The sequence below is a fragment of the Suricata suricatta genome, chromosome 10 (assembly GCF_006229205.1).
Source record: "Suricata suricatta isolate VVHF042 chromosome 10, meerkat_22Aug2017_6uvM2_HiC, whole genome shotgun sequence".
In the NCBI taxonomy this organism is placed as follows: domain Eukaryota; kingdom Metazoa; phylum Chordata; class Mammalia; order Carnivora; family Herpestidae; genus Suricata; species Suricata suricatta.
In genome coordinates this window covers 84,161,733-84,181,847 of record NC_043709.1, presented here as the reverse complement: position 1 = coordinate 84,181,847, position 20,115 = coordinate 84,161,733, and the positions used below count along the sequence as shown (strand labels likewise).

The 20,115-nt window shown below is 35.7% G+C and overlaps 1 protein-coding gene across 2 annotated transcripts in view; it reads right to left on the bottom strand.

Moving 5' to 3' along the window:
• Positions 1 to 2,650: 2,650 nt before the first annotated feature.
• ABCC9 (ATP binding cassette subfamily C member 9) overlaps positions 2,651 to 20,115 on the bottom strand; it is a 126,510-nt gene continuing 109,045 nt past the window's right edge. The window contains exons 33-40 of one of the 2 annotated variants that reach the window (XM_029954497.1): positions 18,932 to 19,062; positions 18,127 to 18,205; positions 16,641 to 16,749; positions 14,617 to 14,720; positions 12,133 to 12,266; positions 10,292 to 10,354; positions 9,435 to 9,609; positions 5,220 to 5,308 (exon numbers count right to left, since the gene is read on the bottom strand). In XM_029954497.1, coding sequence (XP_029810357.1) covers positions 9,472 to 9,609; positions 10,292 to 10,354; positions 12,133 to 12,266; positions 14,617 to 14,720; positions 16,641 to 16,749; positions 18,127 to 18,205; positions 18,932 to 19,062 — 758 coding nt within the window. In that variant the 3' untranslated portion in view covers positions 5,220 to 5,308; positions 9,435 to 9,471. Of the gene's footprint in view, positions 5,309 to 9,434; positions 9,610 to 10,291; positions 10,355 to 12,132; positions 12,267 to 14,616; positions 14,721 to 16,640; positions 16,750 to 18,126; positions 18,206 to 18,931; positions 19,063 to 20,115 lie in introns of both variants that reach the window. The other variant, XM_029954498.1, reaches the window with a different exon arrangement.

The window sequence follows — 20,115 nt, the reverse complement described above, 5'->3', positions numbered from 1 at the left end:
CTAGACAGATGTTAGACCTGGCTCAGTCTTCACTTCTCCTGAGACCTGAGAATTCTGCTTTCCCTAGATTCCAATGCAGATGTGTGTTTTCAACACACCCCTGTCTCTCCACTCTCATCCTCTGGTGCTTAAAGTGACATCTCTGGAGATAGATCAGTGATTTGGTGGTGATTTTGTTTAAATTTTAATCTCAGCTCCTTACCTGTAAAATAAGTAGAATAAAGATAGTTATTTCAGAAGATTTTATACTATTTTTAGGGGAACCAGGGTGGTTCAGTTGATTCAGCATCTGACTTCGGCTCAGGTCATGATCTCACTGTACATAGGTTTGAGCCCTGCATCGGGTCCTGTGCTGGCAGCTAGGAGCCTGGAGCCTCCTTCAGATTCTGGGTCTCCCTCTCTCTTTGCCCCTCCCCCACTCACTCTCTGTCTCTGTCTCTCTCAAAAATAAACATTAAAAGTTAAAGAAATATTTTATACTATTTCTAATATATTGTAAAGCTTTGTGCTACCCTGAAAAATAATCTTGAATCACACTTTATTTACTCAAAGGTGAACACATAGCATGTATTCATAACATTGTTATTTAAGATGAAAAATTGAAGTTTGTTTTCATATAGCATCCCTTAATAAGGAGATAGCCACCTTTCTTTCATAGATGCTCTGCCCTTAATGACAAGCATTATCATCTCTTTGTTGAACTAAAAGAGCCCAGCAATATGTTGCCATTGTTAGTTTTAAAAATAATAGAAAAAAATGTTGAATTCCCTATCACTGGAAACACATTTTATGATCTATCTAGAAGTGAAATGTCCTCCTAAGATGGCATTAGGGCTGGAAGATACACTTATAGATTATTGTGATTATAAGACATTCTCTTTATGCCAGCCATTGTAAGTGTATCTATGCATTTGTGTTAAGATGCAATGTAAAGGTTAACTCAATTTTATTCTTTAAGACAGCAAGATAAAATGTGAACTTGTATGTGCATGTGGCATGCACACGTACTGAGGAGTTGGAGGATAGGTTGTAACCATTGAAAGAGAGTTAACAGTACACTTTAAGAATTTAAACAGTTGAGAATTCTATTTAGATCTGCATTTGGACTTGATAAACCTTTTGGGTGTCTGAAAGATTAATTTTTTAAATTGCTTCATACTTAACTAGTGTTGGAAGAAAGCCCCAACTACTATGGGTCAAAGAACAAATACCTAGATATGGAAGAGCTGCTCTAAATCCACTTGAGTCTGATAATATTAAAGGTCAATACTCTTTCACTTAATGATAACGGATAATATGTATAAATAGTAGCTCTGAGAGAAAAATGAGAATGGAGTGGCATTAAGTAGTGTTGTACTATTGCTGTATATTAATACATTACTTATTTTATGCAATGGACAGATTAAGTGATAAAAAATGGTCAGAAAGCCAAGCTCTTTGTCATTAGTATGGAGTGTATAATTGGAGATGATCTGTGATGGTTGGTGGCACAAAGTTCAAAGACAGCATTCTTCTTAGAGCCAATTAACTTGTTTAGCCAGGTATGACTCCTTTGACTTTTTGCCAATTTAGGAAGAGGGCACTGGTGACCATGGTGTGAATGGCAGAGGGGGATTTGCTACTGCCTATACAAAAAGAAATAATTTAAATCCTATGTCGTAGATATGTAAAATGAATATATCAACTTTTATATGTCAGTAATGATGACAAACACCTGCAGAAAAAAAATGTGAAGGTGAAAAGAGGACTAATCATCACAGAGAATTCACCTTCTTTCCATAGTGTGAGGCATCATAGTGAAACCTACCCAGACTGCTCACATTTATGGACTGTGAACATTTGGAAATATGATTCCAATTCAGCAGAATAACATACAAATGATTCAACACCTTATTCAGATGCGGGGAGGGAAAGCTTTGCATTTTTTGACGATGTTTTCCCCTTAGGTTCCATATTGCCAATTAAATCACAAACAAAAGAAAATAGCATTCAGAACCCCAGCTTGTATCTTCTCAGGTAAGATTCAGTTCATTCAATTATATGTCTCATGATGGCCCTGAGAGGCTTGTTTTAAACATCTGGAATAAGGTAATGTCAGGAAAGAGAGGAAGCATGTGAAAATCACCTTCACTATCTCTGGCTCCATGTTATGCATAACAAAAAGGAAGTGAGGTGGATCAGTGATTCCCAAACTTGGCTAGTTATGAATCTCATCTGGAGACACTTGCCAGGATATAAGCCCTTTCATTGGAAAGTTTAACCCAGGTGACTCTTACGAGTGCTTGAGAAAAACCATTGTGAATGATGTGTAATTACTAAAAAAGAAAAGAAATCAAACATAAGTTATAGGATCCATCCTCTCGACTACTGTTTCTTATGCTAAAATGCTAAGGTTAAAAGATTCCCTTTAACTTTAGATAAGTCAATAGTACTAAGTACTAGCCATTTCATTAGAGATGTCATAAAATTTATTGTTGTTTCACTTAATGAAAACTTCCACATAGGACCTATATATAAAACTAATGAAGCACATGACTGTGAAACAAAATTGCCAAAGCAGGGTATTATCTCAGCAATTGTGTTGATTTACATTTATTGATCACCTTGGTTGACACCCAATGATATTATCAGTGAATGAATAATAACCCTATTTAATCAAGCAAAGAAAAAGAGTAATTTATTATATAATACCAAGCCAGTATATTCTTACAGTAGAATAAACATAACACAAAGGGTGAAGAGAATAATCCATAGTACTAGGCCCACGGCTAGTGGTGAGACAGTCGATGGATCAATCATCTACACTTGTGAGCTAGACACTATTAAATGCAAAAGTCAGAAAGACAAAACACACATGGTCCCAGATCTCAAATAGAAGTTACTGGAACTCAAATACCAGTCTTCTGGTATCTAATATAAGGCTAAGTGGACTTTTAAATGGATCTTGAATAGTAGCATAAAAATAGGGAATGCACAATCCCTTAAGAGAATTTTTTTGTCTCTCAGTGATATCAGTTACCTTGTTATTTTCACATAAATCTTCATGCATTTATTACTTTTATCAAATATCAAGGGCTTAACATCTATAAAATTAAGTTTGGTTAATTAAATGTAAAATTTGTGAGTGTAAATTTTGATTTGGTTAAGTCTCATCTTTTATAGATATGTGCTGATTTAGTAAAAAATTATTTCAAGATGAGTCATTTATACATTCAGTAGATCAAACATATAGTATTAATAAATGATTAAACAGTTTAAAAAATCACCCCTGACTTTATTCAGTCAGTTTAGTTTTGTAAACAAACACTCAACTTAAGTGACCAAAAGTTATGAGGGAACCAGTGACCACTGGGTGTTAGAATGATTCTCAGTTTAGTGTAATTAGCTACAAGTCTGTTGATGTTGCTGGTACAGCAGTATAATTTACAAATATTGTGAGGAATCACTTTTATAGGTAAGTCCCCATTTCCTGTGAGAGTGAGCTATAAGTTGATAACAAGCACCATGTAAATGTGGCCTTGTAAAACATTTCCATGCCAGAAATACTTGGAAGAGATTGGTAGAATTTTTAGAAAATATTTTCAAGATCTATTTAATAGTTACTGTTTTGTTCAGATTTAAGGGAACAGTAAGAGGATTTTTTTTTTCCAGTGAAGTTCTTTACATCCAACAATGGGTAACAATTCAAGCATAATAACATAAGACATCTTGTCCATCCTCGTGGAATTTACAGGGTAAATATCAAGACTCTATATTCAGGTGAAGGCCCAGTCATATATTTTGGATAAATAAGTATTACAGATTTCCCAAGAATGAGTACACAATACAATAAATGGAACACAAGAACTATAGGGAGGGAGCATAGATTCTCTTTCTCCATCAGTCATAATTCTTCAAAATCTAACAATGCATATGGATCCTTCTATGAGAATCAATCATATTTATGCGAGGTGGGCACAGAATTACAGTAGAAAGCTTTGACTGCTAGCATGACAGTGCAGATAAATTTTTGTATTTTAAAATTTGTTAATTTATATTTAAGCAAAATATAACACTAATATTCCATACATTTTAGATGCACTCCTAACATGTATATTAATAATATTAAAATAACATTTTGATTCCTTTTAACATGTATATTAAAATTAGAGCAAAATGGATACATGTGTGACACCAGTGTATTTAAATGTCAAAAAGAGGTATACTCTTCCACCTTGAAATAGACACTTGCTTTATATAGGTAAATATTTATATTTATATAGGTAATTATAAATATAAATCTTGAATAATGTGGAATTTTAGGGCTCAAAGTCATAACCATCTAATGATGAGTTAAACCACAGACAAAATTAGCTGGGCTGTCACTCAAGGACTGAATCTCTTTACTCTTTGAACTTTACTCTGGGAAAAACACATTACACCTGATACCTTAAGAACTCTCTCCATACTATACGGGGAAAAAGGGAACCTTGAGTATAATTTTTCAAATATCCAACCTCTTTTCATGATATTTTCAGTTAAGGTTTTGGCTTTACAATATGTGGTGACTTCTTGGTAACAGGAAACAGTTTAGATGAGGAAAGAAGACCGGTAAAGGAAGCATCAGTATTATTAATGAACACAGAATATTCACATACAGTAGATAATGAATTTGAGTGTTTTATTTTCTCACTGAATAGAAAACCTGTCCTTTTAATCCTCTTCCAATAACATCTGGAGACACCAACAAAAAGGAAAATACTTTCTTACAAATAAGAATATAATAATACTGAATACTTATGATAACTTCTATGCCTGAGAGATATTTACCAGACTTAAAACTATGAGAAAATATAGCTGTTGACTTACTAGTTAAAGTAGCTTATATGTTTTAATACAACCTGCTATTCTTAAAGGCAAAGTGGCTTAATCATTAGAAAAACATCAGAAATGAACCTATTAAGCAGTAGAGTTTTGGAAAGAAAAACAAAACGGAAGTATCCACCTAGGAAATACAGTATTCATTGGTAAAGTGACATTGTTATTAATTACAGAGTCCCACAACACAACAAATAAGCTTTACAAAAGTGCAAAAATTTAAGATGCCACTTTATGAAGGTCAAGTTGATGATCCATTAAGTAGGTTATGACTGCATTATTTTAAATCCATGTATTGTTTTAAGACATCCCTTCACATGTCTGCACGAACAAAAGAAGCAAAAACTCCATCTTCTCTAGCCAAGAGGCTTTCTGGAGTGTCATATTCTAAAATATTTCCTCGCTTCATCACAATGACTAGGTCTGCCGTCAGAATAGTGTGAACCCGATGCTGTGAGTGAAAAAAAAATACATGTATTTGTTACAGATTTCAGGGCACAGGCAAAGCTATGGAATATGCATATTTCATCAATTATTCAGGGACAATTCTTTATCTCAGGGAGCTAGGAGGTGCAAGAAAGCCTCTTTTTCTGTCTTATTTAACATATCATTATTTACATAACTTTTAAATGCTGGCCAGTGTGACTGGGTTTTGGATGGGCTGTATTAAATTGAGTGTAGCTAATATAGTAGTTTCAGCACTTTCATGGATGTCTAGGGAGGCTAATTTTGTTTGTCAAATAATTAAATGATAAGAAGAACCATCATGGACCAGTTGGGTTATAGTTTAGTCTAGACTAAAATGATCTCTGTGTGGAGTCAACTAATTTGTGGGCTAACACACATCTGAAGAACCTTGGAAAGTGGTTTAATTCTGGGAACACAATATGAGGAAATCCATTCAGGCATGCAGTGTTAGAATGGATTATCCAGGACTTTAGAGATGTCTTGTTTTAGTCTTTAGACATCACTGCCACACACTTGTTCTCTCTTCCTAATCTGGTGCCCTTTGGAGAGAAGCTTTGGGATTAGTAGTTAATAATAATAAAAGCTATAACTTACTGAGCATATGCTATTCATTAAGTGCTCCACACTTACTTGTTAATCATCAAAACATTCCTCAAATGTGGGGGTTACCGCTCTCCACTTTGTATGCAAGACCATTGTGGCCCATGGAGATAAAGCAAAATCAGGAGATCACATAGATAGTAAGTAGCAGAACCGGCATTAAAACCAGGCTTGTTAACTTCAAAGCATGAGATGCTATCAAACTGTTTTGTAGGGACTATCTGGTATCTTAGAGGATTGTTTACCTACCATTATTAGCATTATGGTTAAGAGCATAGACCTTGAGGTTAGACTGGACTTGTAATTTGGCTTCATCATCTGTTTGGTTGTGTGATCCTGATCAACAAACTAAACTTTTGAATGCTTCAAGTTCCACATCCGTAAAATGATGGTAATAATATAGTACCTGCCTCGCAGAATGGTAGTGAGGATCAAATGAGATTATTCATGTAAAAAAAAATCAGTGCCTTGTCTGACACATACAAGCAAATACTAAGTGTCAGCCACTATTATTTTTTATTTTTAAAATTTACAAGGGAAAAAATCTGTGCTATAGGCTTTTCACTTCTTTTCATAAGATAAGGGCTGTGAAATAAAAATATAATATGAACCACAAATGTGAGACACATGGAATTTTAAATTTTTTAAAAGCCACTTTTTAGTGCACAAATAAACAGGTGAGATCTATTTGAAGTTATATTAAATCCAGTTGATATTTTAAGGGAAGCTCTACACCCAATGTGGGGCTTGAACTGATAACCCTGACATCAAGAGCTGCCTGCTCTATGGATTGAGCCGGCAAGGCATCCCATGAAATCCATTTTAATGATATATTTTAGCCAATATATTAAAAATATTTCAATAGATAACCTATTTAAAAATTATTAATGATATCTTTTACATTTTTCTGTAGGTACGAAGTCCTTGAAATCCAGTGTATTTCACACTTACAGTATCTCTTAAATTGGACTATCCACATTTTGAATGCTCAGTAGCCACACGTGATTCAGGGCTACCATACTGTACGTGGACTATGCAGGTCAAAACAGCAGCATGGTAATGGGAGTGCCGAACCCGGAAAAGCCATTTGTTTATCTGATAACAGTTTTCCAAAGTTCTTTCTTCTTACAACCCAGAGTCCAACCTAAAATCATCTGGGGCAAAGACCTATCTTTTGCCCTGGTCCACGCAGATGGAGTAGTCTCAATGCTTACGTTTTCAGAAAAGCAAACAGTTATAGGTGGACAGCTAGAGGTTTAAAGAAAGACACATATGGAGTATAATAAAGATACCAGCTTAGAACATGTACCGGTACTTCCAATATCTGTAATAAACCTATCATTCACTGAATGTTGGTAATGAATGATATGTGTTTAGAAATTACCAAAATTTGAAGGATAATGCTTATTTATCTTTGAGAGAAGATCAGAGTCACTTTTATACCCATGCATTTAGAAAAAAAAACCTTGAGGTTAATGAATTGTTTAATATTTGTTGTGTATTTTCCCTCCAAAAAAGATTAATTCTTCAATCATCATATTATAGATGCTAAAAAAAGAATTTGGCCTCCAAATCCATAAATAGAATATTATAAACATTTCTTTGTTTTACTAAAATAATATTTACTTAAAAAGTAAAAATAAAAACATGGAAAAATCTTGGCCAATAGAAATAAATATATGTGGTGTTTGTCCCATTAATCAAAATTGGTTTTTGCTTGAGAAAGTGTGGTGTCAATTATAAGAGCATTGAGGCCATTTTCAAAATGCTCTCGAGATATTGGTTAAAAGCGAAGAATAAATAACTTTCATAAATAAATGTCATGCACTATTTTAGGGGCATGAAGTCTTCCTTTTAGAAGCCAAAGAAACTTATCTTTTGGAGTTCTTTCACTATTTTCAATTACAGTTAACAAAATCAACAGAATAACTTTTAGCAGGGACCAAAGAATAGTAACTGTGAACAGTGCTGAGACTCATTCTCAAGGGTTCTGCTACAAGTTGTTGTTCTCTTTCTGTTAAGAGCCTGTTAAGAAAAGTTGGTTCTACGGCAATTCATCCTACCCATGGCTTTCTGTGTTCCAGTGGGGAGGTATCCTAGTGACCACATTAGTGGTCTTGAAATAAAGAGTGGGTGAAAGATACAGAAGTCTATGAAAAGCATTCAGTGAATGTAGGCAGATAAGAAAGAGAACATAGGGGTGCCTGGGTGGCTCAGTTGGTTAAGTGGCTCACTTCAGCTCAGGTCATGATCTCACAGTTCGTGGGTTTGAGCCCCACATTGGGCTCTGTACTGACAGCTCAGAGCCTGGAGCCTGCTTCAGATTCTGTGTCTCCCTTTCTCTCTGCCCCTCTCCCACTCATGCTCTGTTTTTCTCTGTCTCAATAATAAGAACATTTTAAAAAAGGAAAAAAAAAGAGAACAGAGTTTCTTGGTTAAAAATACAAATTTTGATATTGGACGCCTGGGTGGCTCAGTTGGTGAGTGTCTGACTTTGGCTCAGGCCACAATCTTGTGGTTCGTGAGTTCCAGCCCTGCATGGGGCTGGAGCCTGCTTTAGATTCTGAGTCTCCCCCTCTCTCTGTTCATTCCCTGCTCATACTCTGTCTCTCTCTCAAAAATAAATAAAGATTAAAAAAACTACAAATTATGCTCAAGTAATCTTGTAGGTGTAAACAAAATGGGGCCACTCAGCAATACCATGCTTCATGCATTAGACAGAAAACTGATCTTTTGAGTAGGCAAGGGTCTGCTTCTCCCACTCGTTTACCTGCTCATTTAGGGGCAACAGGAAGTTCTTTCTCCCCTCAAATATCTCCCTACCTTCTCCACAGAGAAAATTCTTGAAAATATTAGAGAACTATTTTTCAAGGTAGCCAATTCTCTCACCCATTAAATCCTTCATTGTCTAGTATGAAAGACTTTATCAGGTAACTCTCCAGGACAGAGTTCATTGGGAAAGCGAGAAAAAAAAAAAAAAAAAGTTTTTTTTTTTTTTTTTTTTTTTTTTTAACCTAGGCTCACTGTACAGAAGGTGGGCCCTGATGGGAGTCATTTCCTGCCATTTTAAGAAAAGCTATACTTCAAAGGGTGCTCTTTCCCCATGCATCATTCACAAAAATGGAAGCATACAAGCACTTCATACATAGTTATCCATACTAAACAATTAAATGTAAATAATTCTATAAATTAGATAATGCAATCTTCAGGGCAGGTAAGGAGCATGTACAGTGTTTTTAAGGACATTTAACAATATATCTTCAAAAAGCAGTGAAATTGGTCCTTAGGACAGAGGTTAATCTGGTTCTCAGGTTTTTGTAAATACTATCTTCTGTGTATATATATATAAAATTGTGCATGAGCCTCATTAGGTATTGAACATAACTGAAGCAGCAGGTTGAGCTGATTTGCATGAGAATACCCCCTAGGCAGTTCCCTCATCATATTCCCCTCCCTTTAATCCCTGCATTGGTCCTGCCTGACAGAGGGGACGCCACTAAGATAACTACCAGAGATGGGCTAGTTGGCAGAGGAGCTGATGACGGTCTACTTGTTGGTCATCACCAAAGTGGAAAAGAGGCCATTCTTGTGGGCGAGCAAGTTTGGAACATTATCACACTCCACTAAAATACCCTCAGAGAAGACTAAAACAAGACCTGCATCCAAAATAGAAGAGACACGGTGCTGGAGAGAAAAGAGAAATGGAAAGACAAGAGTCAGCAAGAGGGAAAATGATCAGGTGATTCATTTAAAAAAGTTTTTGTTAAACATTAAGCCTAAATGTGAGCAAGAAGTCATCCATCTGGAAAGAGGAAGAAGAAAACCATGGCCTACGTTAAGTAAGCTATGACAAGTACAAAGCTTTGAGCAGTCCTTAAAGTTGATTGGTGCTCAGAGAAAGTATCTGCCTCAGGTGTATCTCATTGCCTTCTTTCTGTGTAAACAGTTAGATGAATAAAAACAAAAATTAAGTGTAAGTAGTAACAAATTTGGTAGTCATTTTGAAGAATTTTGCTTCTGAAACTGCTCATCAGATGATTAGATTATTAAAAATATAATGATCCCATGTGAATTACCATCTGTGGTGAAAAAAACATTCTTGTTGGAATTCTTGTTGGAATCATTAGATTTAGGATATCCCATCATTAGGGGAGGTAGTTAGAACAAACAGTTTGGGGGAAAAAACAATATAAAGGCTTTCAGAGTGCAGCTCTGTGTACAAGTATGTGTATTTCATAGATACAGAAGCACTGGCAGAGAAATATATCATTCAATATACGTATACTTGAATTGTCCACAAGTAAAGATAATCAAATCTTGGAACAAAAACCAAAGAGGAATAAACAAGCCTGTCTCCAATACTCACAGCTATTGTAACAACAGTGCGGTCTGCAAAAGCCGTCATTACCACTTTCTGCAAAATGTTTTCCTGTCAAAAAATAAATAAATTAAGTCTGAATTTTCTCTAGACTCCTTTTTCTTCCCATACTATTTTTCCCTAAGACCGCCCCTCCCCCCCCGCCCAAACTTCTGAGAACTCCTGGCTCCTGTCTTCTGAAGAAGGTATACAAGGGGCAGTGCCAGCAGCAAGCTTATGCTGGGTTATGTATGTGTCTTCAAAAGGCAAATAAAACTCAGTGATCAACCCACAATGACTGATAGACTTGTTAACCAGGGAACTGAAAGGGCAAAATGAAATTAAATGGGCACGGAAATGCTCACTTGAGTTATGCCAAACAGTATGTATTCAAAATGAATAAAATCTTAAAATGATGTTAACCCTTGTGTTATAAAAGGGAAAAAATAAAATACTTGTCCCAATGTGGATTTTAACCCATAGAAGAACCATCTAGGCAAAAACCATTTTTATCCCCACCACAAACTGTTACCATTATACCTTGAAAGATGTTCTGAGTAATGATTCTCTCCCTTTCCTAGAGGAAAACTTGATTCCTAAGTCTTAAGTTTATTTATTTATTTTGAGAGAGAGTGAGAGAGAACAGGGAAGGGCAGAGAGAGAGGGAGAGAGAATCCTAAGCAGGCTCCATGCTGTCAGTGCAGAGCCCCATGAGGCTCGATCCCACTAACCATGAGATCATGACCTGAGCCGAAATCAAGAGTCAGACACTGGACCAACTGAGCCACCCAGGTGAGCTGATTCCTAAGTCTCCCAAGTCTTAAAAGACTTCCTTCCAGTTAAGGTGGCCTATTGCTCATTAATTCTCCCTTTCTTTCTCATCTCTATTAAGGTTATATTGTGATAATCCCTAATATTGTAAATCCTTAGTAATTAATACTATATAGTACTAATTTCAATGTCATTATGCTTATTTAGTGAATTGGCTTAATTAGAAACTATTTTATTGCTTCAAACTATGTTAACTTTGAAAAGGAGATAAAACTTTCTGTAATTGATTAGAATTACTAGAAACAAATGATGTCAAGTTAACATCTCCATATATATTTGGCTCTTAATAATCTTGAAACTGTTTCACATGTCTGGATATCTTTTACCCAGTCTAAAATGTGCAGTAAGAGAATACTGTATGTTTGTGGATGTTTTTTATTTTTGTCCTTTCTCCTGCCAAATTTTTAATTTCAAGTTAACTTGTATAAGAAGAAATTAATTGCTAGCTCATAAAGTTTGTGGTTTAATGTGACATTTTCTTCATTCAGATCACAGTGTTTTAGACAGATCCTTCTTGGGTGTATTTGACAGTTTTATATAATTTCTTTCAAAAGGCAAAGTTTCCGGCTTGTTCCCCTGAGCTCATTGAGAAGACCATTGTTAATTCTAGTGAATCCTTCTTCAAATTGCTTTAGAAAATAATGATTGATTTTGGTTATCAATTTCTATTAAATGGAAATTTGCATACTTCATTTTATAACTTCCATGGCCTAAGACTTGAATACAGTATAGTTGCCCCTTTCCTACTCACTCTCTCTCAAAAATATTTTTAAAAAGAATTTATCAAAAAGTGAAGGCAAGTTTATATTTACTGGCAACAGGAATTTCTTTAAAGGTGTCATGTCTCCTTTATCATAGTTTTCAATGTGCTCTCATCAATTGATTAAAGAAATGAATGAGAAGACACTCCAAACAATAGTCCTGTGGATTCCGAACCCAGTTGGGAAACAGTAAGCTGTAATTTTTTTGCATGCATCTCTCCAACTCTTCAATTTAAAAAGCATAGATGATGTACTCACTGTGGCCATGTCAATGGAAGCTGTAGCTTCGTCCATGATCAGAATGCTGCTTTTGCGGACAAAGGCCCTAGCGAGGCAAAACAGCTGTCTCTGTCCGACGCTAAAGTTCTCCCCACCTTCAGTGACAACTGCATCTACATCAGAGAGAAGCAAGGATCTCACTAAAGAAATGCTGCTAACATTTTCCTTGAGCAAAGTAGGAAAAAATAGTTATGTCCTACAAGAGCACGCTGGACCTCACAGTACTGCTGCGATTTCATACTGGGAAGGCGAAGAGGACTTTTCTCTGGGAAGAAGAAGATGATTCTGGGCCATCCTATTTTTGATAACAGATTGCAAACTACCTCCTTATACTAGGATATAAATGTTAGGCATTTTGAAGACTGGAAGACCTTAGAGGTTATTTAATTATTGAATGTAATTATCTAAGGAGATTATTTCATATAATCATCTGAGGCCCAAAGAAATTAAGTGGCTTGCCCATGATCACATAGCTAATTTGTAGTAGAGCTTGATAAGAAGCAGAACATTCTCGACTCCAATATCCATTCCTTGTGGCACTCTAGCGGCTCAGTCGGTTAAGCGTCTGACTTTGGCTCAGGTCATGATCTCACAGTTTGTGGGTTCGAGCTCCGCATCAGCTCTGAGCTGACAGCTCAGAGCCTGGAACTTCCTTCAGATTCTGTGTCTCCCCCTCCCTCTGCCCCTTCCATGCTCATGCTCTGTCTCTCTCTCTCTCAATAATAAATAAAAATGTTTAAAGAATTTTTAAAAATCCATTCCTTTTTCATGATACCATCCCCCTGGACTGTAAGGTCCATGTGGTTAAGGACTGGGTTTGTTTTTGTCCATCAGTGTGTCCATCTGACATAGTAGCTGAATAAAACATTGTATGGATAAATGAATATTATATCCTCATTATCATTTTCTTTATTTCCATCCACATTTCATAAACTGTCCTATTGTGAGGTTAAGATAAATTCTGTTTCCAAAACATCTCATTTATTAGGATTCAAACATTTCTTTGTAGAGTCCTGGAGGTAAATTTCTATTGATTATTCTGATTCCATCAAATTCTTATAATTTTTCATGCTTGAGGGCTATGCATTTATTCTCTAAATTTTAATTTACATAATAAATAAGGAGGGTGCTGGAGATGATGAATATTCTTCACCAGAGTTTGCCTGAACCAGATCCTTATCAAGCAGTTGATGTAATCTTTATGGGGACAATGAGTATAAACAACACTCAATTACATAGTGTAAGTACAATCCCCTGTTGCTTACACTGTACCATACACCCTTGAACATTATGCCCATGATTCAAAACAGGTGCATGCCTCTTTCATGAGTGAAGAGGACTATAAAGCTTTCATTGCCTGTATTCTCAATTACTAACCATGTCAGTGTTCCTTCCATGAGGAAAGGGTCTATATGAATTATCAATTTCTCGAATAGACTTGCTGGGCTCACCATGGGAGACATCAAAAATTATGATAGGAAAGTTCCTCCAGACCTCTGGAATTGCTCCCATGGTCTAACACTAGCGAGGTCAATAAAACTACTCTTAAAGACATACTATCTCAATTTCTCTTTGTGGGATGATTTCCCCTGGGAACTCAATTAAAATCATATTGTTTTTGACTAGGTCCTCCTTCCCAAATAAACTAACAAATAAAAATGGTCTAATTTTGGAGGCTGATTTTCTTTCTAGATGCTATTACCACACAACCAATATGGCAACTACATATTATTTATTAAAATAGAATATTAACCAGTTCTGAGCTTTCTGATGGCTTTCTTAAATGAGTTCAGATTTCAAGTCCAAAACTATAAATATTCATTTTTATGAATTGAAAACTGCATTGTGCACTTTCTGTTGTTTTGTTTTGTAAATCACGTCCTTTCTTTATTCATGTTGTTGTTTTATTCTGTTATCAGTTATTTGACAGAAGTTGTCTACCTTACTCTGGAGCTAAATTTATATCAGTGATGCTTGAGTATGAGTTTTATCCTTTACACAGATGGCTATTGCAGCAAGGTCATGGAAAATAATGTCCACAAAATTATGTTACATAAATATGAGAAATTGGCCCTCTTGGAAACAAAGAAAATGGCTGCCAATGTAGTAAAACGGTCTGCTCCTAAGTGGTACCTCCTAATTTGAACCTAGCAGCCTCTTCAATTATCTTACTCATTTACTGAGGGTCAGAGGTCATGTGTGTAGAATGACCACAAGGAAATATTCTGGTTAAAATGAACTGTAATATTTTGGAGTGTTCATATAGAACAGAAATTGTTTTAAGTTTCATCCTTTTGCATCCCTGGCAAATCATTAGATTTTAAGTGTCTTAATGACCTTTTGGAAATTATTTTAAATATAAGGTGATTTAACATGAATTATGTAATTCTAGCAAAAATATAGATAGAGATGTATAGAATTAATTGCATATGTTAATATAAATGTATTCTTTAGAAAATATACCTAGACCTCCAGGCAGGGATTTGACCATATTCTTCAGCTGAGCAATTTCTAGAGCTTCCCAGAGTCTGTCATCTGTGCATTTACACTCTGGATCTAAATTAAATCTGTAGGGGAAAAATAAGTTATTCAGTCAATAAATAAAAATAAAGGAATTTTTACATATGCTTGCTTATTGCTGTTCTTTCCTGAAAATGTAAATCCTGGGGTACCTGGGTGGCTCAGTTGGTTAAGCATCCATCCAATTCTTGATTTCAGCTTAGGTCATGATCTCAGGGTCATGAGATGGAGTGCCTTGTTGGCTCTGTGCTGGGCATGGAGCCTGCTTAAGAGTCTCTTTCTCTCCCTCTCCTTCTACCCCCAGCCCTTTCCATTCACATGTGTGGCCTCTCTCTTTCTAAAAAAATGTTAAGTCTTGCTTGTTTTGGTTATTGTTATATCCCTAGTACCTAGAACAGTACTCAGGATAGAGCAGACATTCAATTCGTGTTTGATGAATAAATGAATGACCTTAATGTTATGAAAAACATTTTTGATGATATAATTAGTAAATATGTGAGATATGACATGATAAAATAAATTCATTATGTGGATTTATCCACTTTCATATTATGTTTAGTGTAACTTGAATAGTGTCAAGCAAAGTGTTTCCACAGAACTGATAATTACATAGGAACATATAATGCTATCTTAGGTGAGTTGTGCTGCATCAACCGCAATAGTAGTATTCAGCATAAATACATTAAGATATAGAAATTCACTATGGTATCACTGAATAACTTGATACAACCACAACTTATATTTATTTAATTTTTTAATGTTTATTTATTTTTGAGAGAGGGAGTGTGCGTAGGTTAGGGGCAGACAGAGAGAGAGACACAGAATCTGAAGCAGGCTTCAATCTCTGAGCTGTCAGCACAAAGCCCAATGCAGGTTCAAACTCAGAAACTGAGATCACGACCTGAGTTGAAATTGGACACTTGACCCACTGAGCACTGAGGCACCCCTACACAACTTTATTAAAATGATTTTACAGCTGAATATTGAGCAATCTTACATATATTTTCTCTTCAAGAAAAAAGGAGGTGATAAACATCTTTGTAATTAAGGTAGAGGAGGTAAGCCAGAGAGAGCAAAGGATAATGGAATGAGAGACATGACCTGGTGGATGATGCCGTGGTGGGCTTAGGATTCAGACAAACATTTGGAATTGGAATTTAACACTTACTAAGTGTATAAATGTGGACAAGTTAGAGCTTCTCTGAGGTTTAAAATTCTCATCTGTAAAATGAGGATAATAATATGTATACTAGAGCAGTGCTTTGAAGATTTAATGAGTCAATATATTCAAAGCACTTAGCAAATAGTAGATGCCTAGACACTGCCATTCGTTTATTCATTCTTTTTTTTTCTTTTTTTTCTTTTTTACTGTGGGAAACCATATACTAGGCATGGAGGATTGTAGCAACTTCTTAAATTTTGGTTGAGAGTAACTGTGAGAGATGGGGAGTCAAGGGATTCACTGAACTTAATATCTGCTAAGCCCAGGCCAGACACATAAGCTATAGGCAGAATAACTGTAAAGATAGAACACCTTAAAAATGTCTGTCAACAATCACTGCTCCAAGTACAGAGGAAAAAGTAGCTTTTGTGGGGTTAAATGGAAAGAGCAGAGCTCCTAGAAAAATATAAGGGACTGGCTTTTATAGGTTAATTTAGTAACTCTAGAGTTTTCTGAATCAAACTGTTGGTCAGAATATTTGATCTTATCATCCTTATTTTGTTTGTTTTTAATTAAAAAAATTTTTTTTAATTTTAAGTAGGCTCCACTCCCAATGTGAGGCTTGAACTCACAACCCTGAGATCAAGTGGCTTGCTCCACCCACTGAACCAGCCAGGTACCTCTGATCTTATCATCCTGATAATGTCATTCATACCTACCTGAAAAGCAGTTCTGAGTAAAACCCTCCTATAAGCCAAAAGGTAAATCCTGAGGCATACAGGTTTCTGTTGAATACATCACCTACCTAATAGAACCACTGAATAGTATTGGATCCTGCAAAATGATTGAAAGTCTAGAACGTAGTGTGTGCAGTGGTAGTTTTGAAATGTCTATCCCATCAATGACAATTTTTCCTGTTAAAAAGAAACAAAAATTACAAGCATGTAGTAAAGTCAAAAGTAAAATATTTGTTTACAAATTGAAAGTACTTTCCTGGTTCAGGGTTGAAACTCAGAAGATTAAGCTTTCCATTTAAGTATTTAAAAAAATCATTAGGCATCTCTAAGAAAAATATACATTTTTGGTGATATTTTCTCTTTCTTATGTATTTTCTCTCAAAGAGATTCTCAGTTTTTATTCAATTTCTGTGGTTCATAAAAACCAAAAGTATTTTGTCTCCTTAATGGATCTTCTTTCTTCCAATATTCCTTTATTCTCCTTCCCTGCTTTATTTTCCTTCACAAGGAATAGGTTAATCTAATATGAGCAATTACAGCCACAATTTTTTTTTAATGAAACATGTCAATCAATTGTCTTTGGATCATGTCCTTGACTTATAATGCAAATCCACTGCAAGTCCTCAAAGTACCTGTGTGATATTACTTGCCACGGAAGAGTAAGCAGCTAACCCAGTGGCTGATGCCTACTCTGCTCTTGAATCTAAACCATGAAGAGACTGCAATTACTGTTCATCTCTGTTGTTCATAAACTGACCTCTTTGTCTCATAAAGCCTTTGTGTAGGTTACATTAAATAATATAAACTGTCAAGTCCGATAAAAATGTGAAGTACTATAATCGTCATCATAATCATTTCAGATAATAATAGGAAGCACTTCTTGAATTTATGATGAAGCACATTGCTGGACCCTTTTTTATTCAAGATGGCTATGTGCTGGGCTATTTATAGGCCACTTGATAGACTAAATAATGTGACATCTTTTTTCTAAAGCAAAGATTAAATTATGTCCACATATCATATTATTAGTAATTTTGTAGATGGATAAATATTTTATTATATTTTCAACATGTGCTTGGCACTTTGCAGCTTGCCACCTCACAAAATGCTCAACATCATTTAACCATGTTATTAAGATGATAGTAAGAGTCACGCGGCAAAATTAATAATGTAGATCACTTATGTCTTTGCATTTTTTCCTTTGATGGAAATGGATGTGTTTTTAGTTTCCTCTATTCCTTTCTCTTAAAATGCCACTACCTCTACTGCTATTCAAAATGGGTAGAATTATTCTCATTTTATCAGTTTATTAGAATTCTTTAACAACAGTCTCTAGAGCTGAGTTTAGGGCTAATACTTTTATTAGCAATTCTATGTTCATTCTTTACCTCTAGGGTGTTTACTTGGGACTCTGCCTCAAGGCATGGATTGTAGGACATAAAGTCCTTATAAATATTTGCTTTTTATTTTGCAGGATTAAGCAAGTTGATGTTGCATTTTTAAAAGGAAAATCGCCACATAGTCATGAAAGAAAAAACTGAGTTCGTAACTTACCATCAAATATATCAACCATTCTGAAGAAAGCCAGAGATAATGATGATTTCCCACTGCCAGTGCGACCACATATGCCCACCTAAAGAAGCAAAAGTCACTCAAAGAGAAAAGGATTCAGAAAATTGGCAAAACCAGTTTTAATTTAGACAAAATACCATGGTGAAACTGCATTTCTATTTAAATAGTTATAATAAATCATTATTTTTTTTCTTAGGGCTCCTTAATTATCTTGATTATAATTAAGATAAAAACACAGAATCCTCACCAATCTTCAATGACTTCATTATAACTCTTTATGTGTATGTGGTTGTGTTGTTTTTCCTTTGTGGCTTCATTTTTGCATTTATTATATTGTTGGTCTAATAAATAAATATTCAGTTTTATCTCAGAAGTGATGACATTATAACAAACAAGACTGATTCCATTTTTTTTCTGCACATTTTCTCTTTTTAAAGTAACTAAAACAAACCATTTTGGGACTAGAGCTAGTACAAATGCAAAAGTTCTCAAGGGGCTGTCCGATATGGCTTTGAGCCAGAAACCAGAATTTTGGAAAAACACACGTATTGTTGATTTCCCTGATCTTCGTGGGAGGCTAATGAATGGCAATATAACTTAGAGAACATGTATTTTATCATGATCCTATCTCCTCTCTCTTTTATGTAGATAATTTGACGTATAAAGTGCCAGATGTGTTATGTGAGCCCAGTGAGAATGTACTTGGCTGGATGTCTGAAGAGCTTAGGTGGTGATAAAGTGGCTCCATCAAGGTTTTGTATGAAATAAATGGCAATGAATTCCATACCTTTTGCCCAGGTTTGATGTAAGCCTTGACGTGTTTAAGAACGGGTTTCAGATTATTTTCATATCTGACACACAGATCATGAATCTTGATCTCCCCTTCCTGTGGCCAATGTTCTGGAACTTGAGAAGGGTCTGGGGGGGGTGGTGAGGGTAAAGTAGGGGAAGTCAGAAAAACAGAGTGGGAGGGAGGGAGAGACAGGGACAGAGAGCAAGAAAAGGAAGGAGAGCAAGACAGAAAGAAATATAAACATACTGATATACATTTATACATAGAAACATATACTTTTTTTTGTAAATTCAAAGTAATATTGAACCAAATGCTATGTCTTTTTAAAATTAAAATTACATTCAGAGTAAAGGCCTATTGATTAAGAACTTTCAGTCTTTAAACATTTTTTTTTAACATTTATAGAGAAAGAGACAGAACATGAGCTGGGGAGGGACAGAGAAAGGGGGAGACACAGAATCCGAACCAGGCTCCAGGCTCAGCTGTCGGCATAGAGCCCAAAGCAGGGCTCAAACTCACAAACCACAAGATCATGACCTGAGCCAAAGTCTGATGCTTAACCGACTGAGCCACCCAGGCGCCCCTGATTAAGAACTTTCAAAATAGTTATTTTGTGTTTGTTTGGAGCATGAACCATCATCTGTTCTGCATTTCCTCACTTGACTCTCTTCAAGATAGTTCATCTGTGAATTCATTTCTTTGTTCAGTCAGTCAGTTGTGAAACATTTGAGTACTTAAAATGTGAGAGGTGTTGTGCAAGGTGTTAGGAATATGAGATGAAAGACATGCTTCATGGTGCTCACTGTGTCCTGGAAGAAGCATACAAGTAAGTTAGTATCTACAATACTGCAAAGGGAGTCAGTGATGAGACCAGCCCAAGGTGCTCTGGGAGCATAGATGGTGGTAACCTCAGAGTTCCAGAAGGGTTTCCAGAGGAGATGGTGGCTGACATGAATCTTAGAAGGATAAGGGATGGTGAAATTTGTTTCAAATATATGTAAAGAGAACAAATATAGAAAAGAAAACCATAAAAAGAAACCATAGTATGTTGGTATGGCCAGAGTAAAAGGTGTGTAGATAGATGATGAGAGAGAAGGCTAGAGTAGGTGGGCAAGGATCAACTAATGAAGAGTCTAGTGATCTTGGCTAACTTATCTGGATTGTGTCTTTGAAGAGCT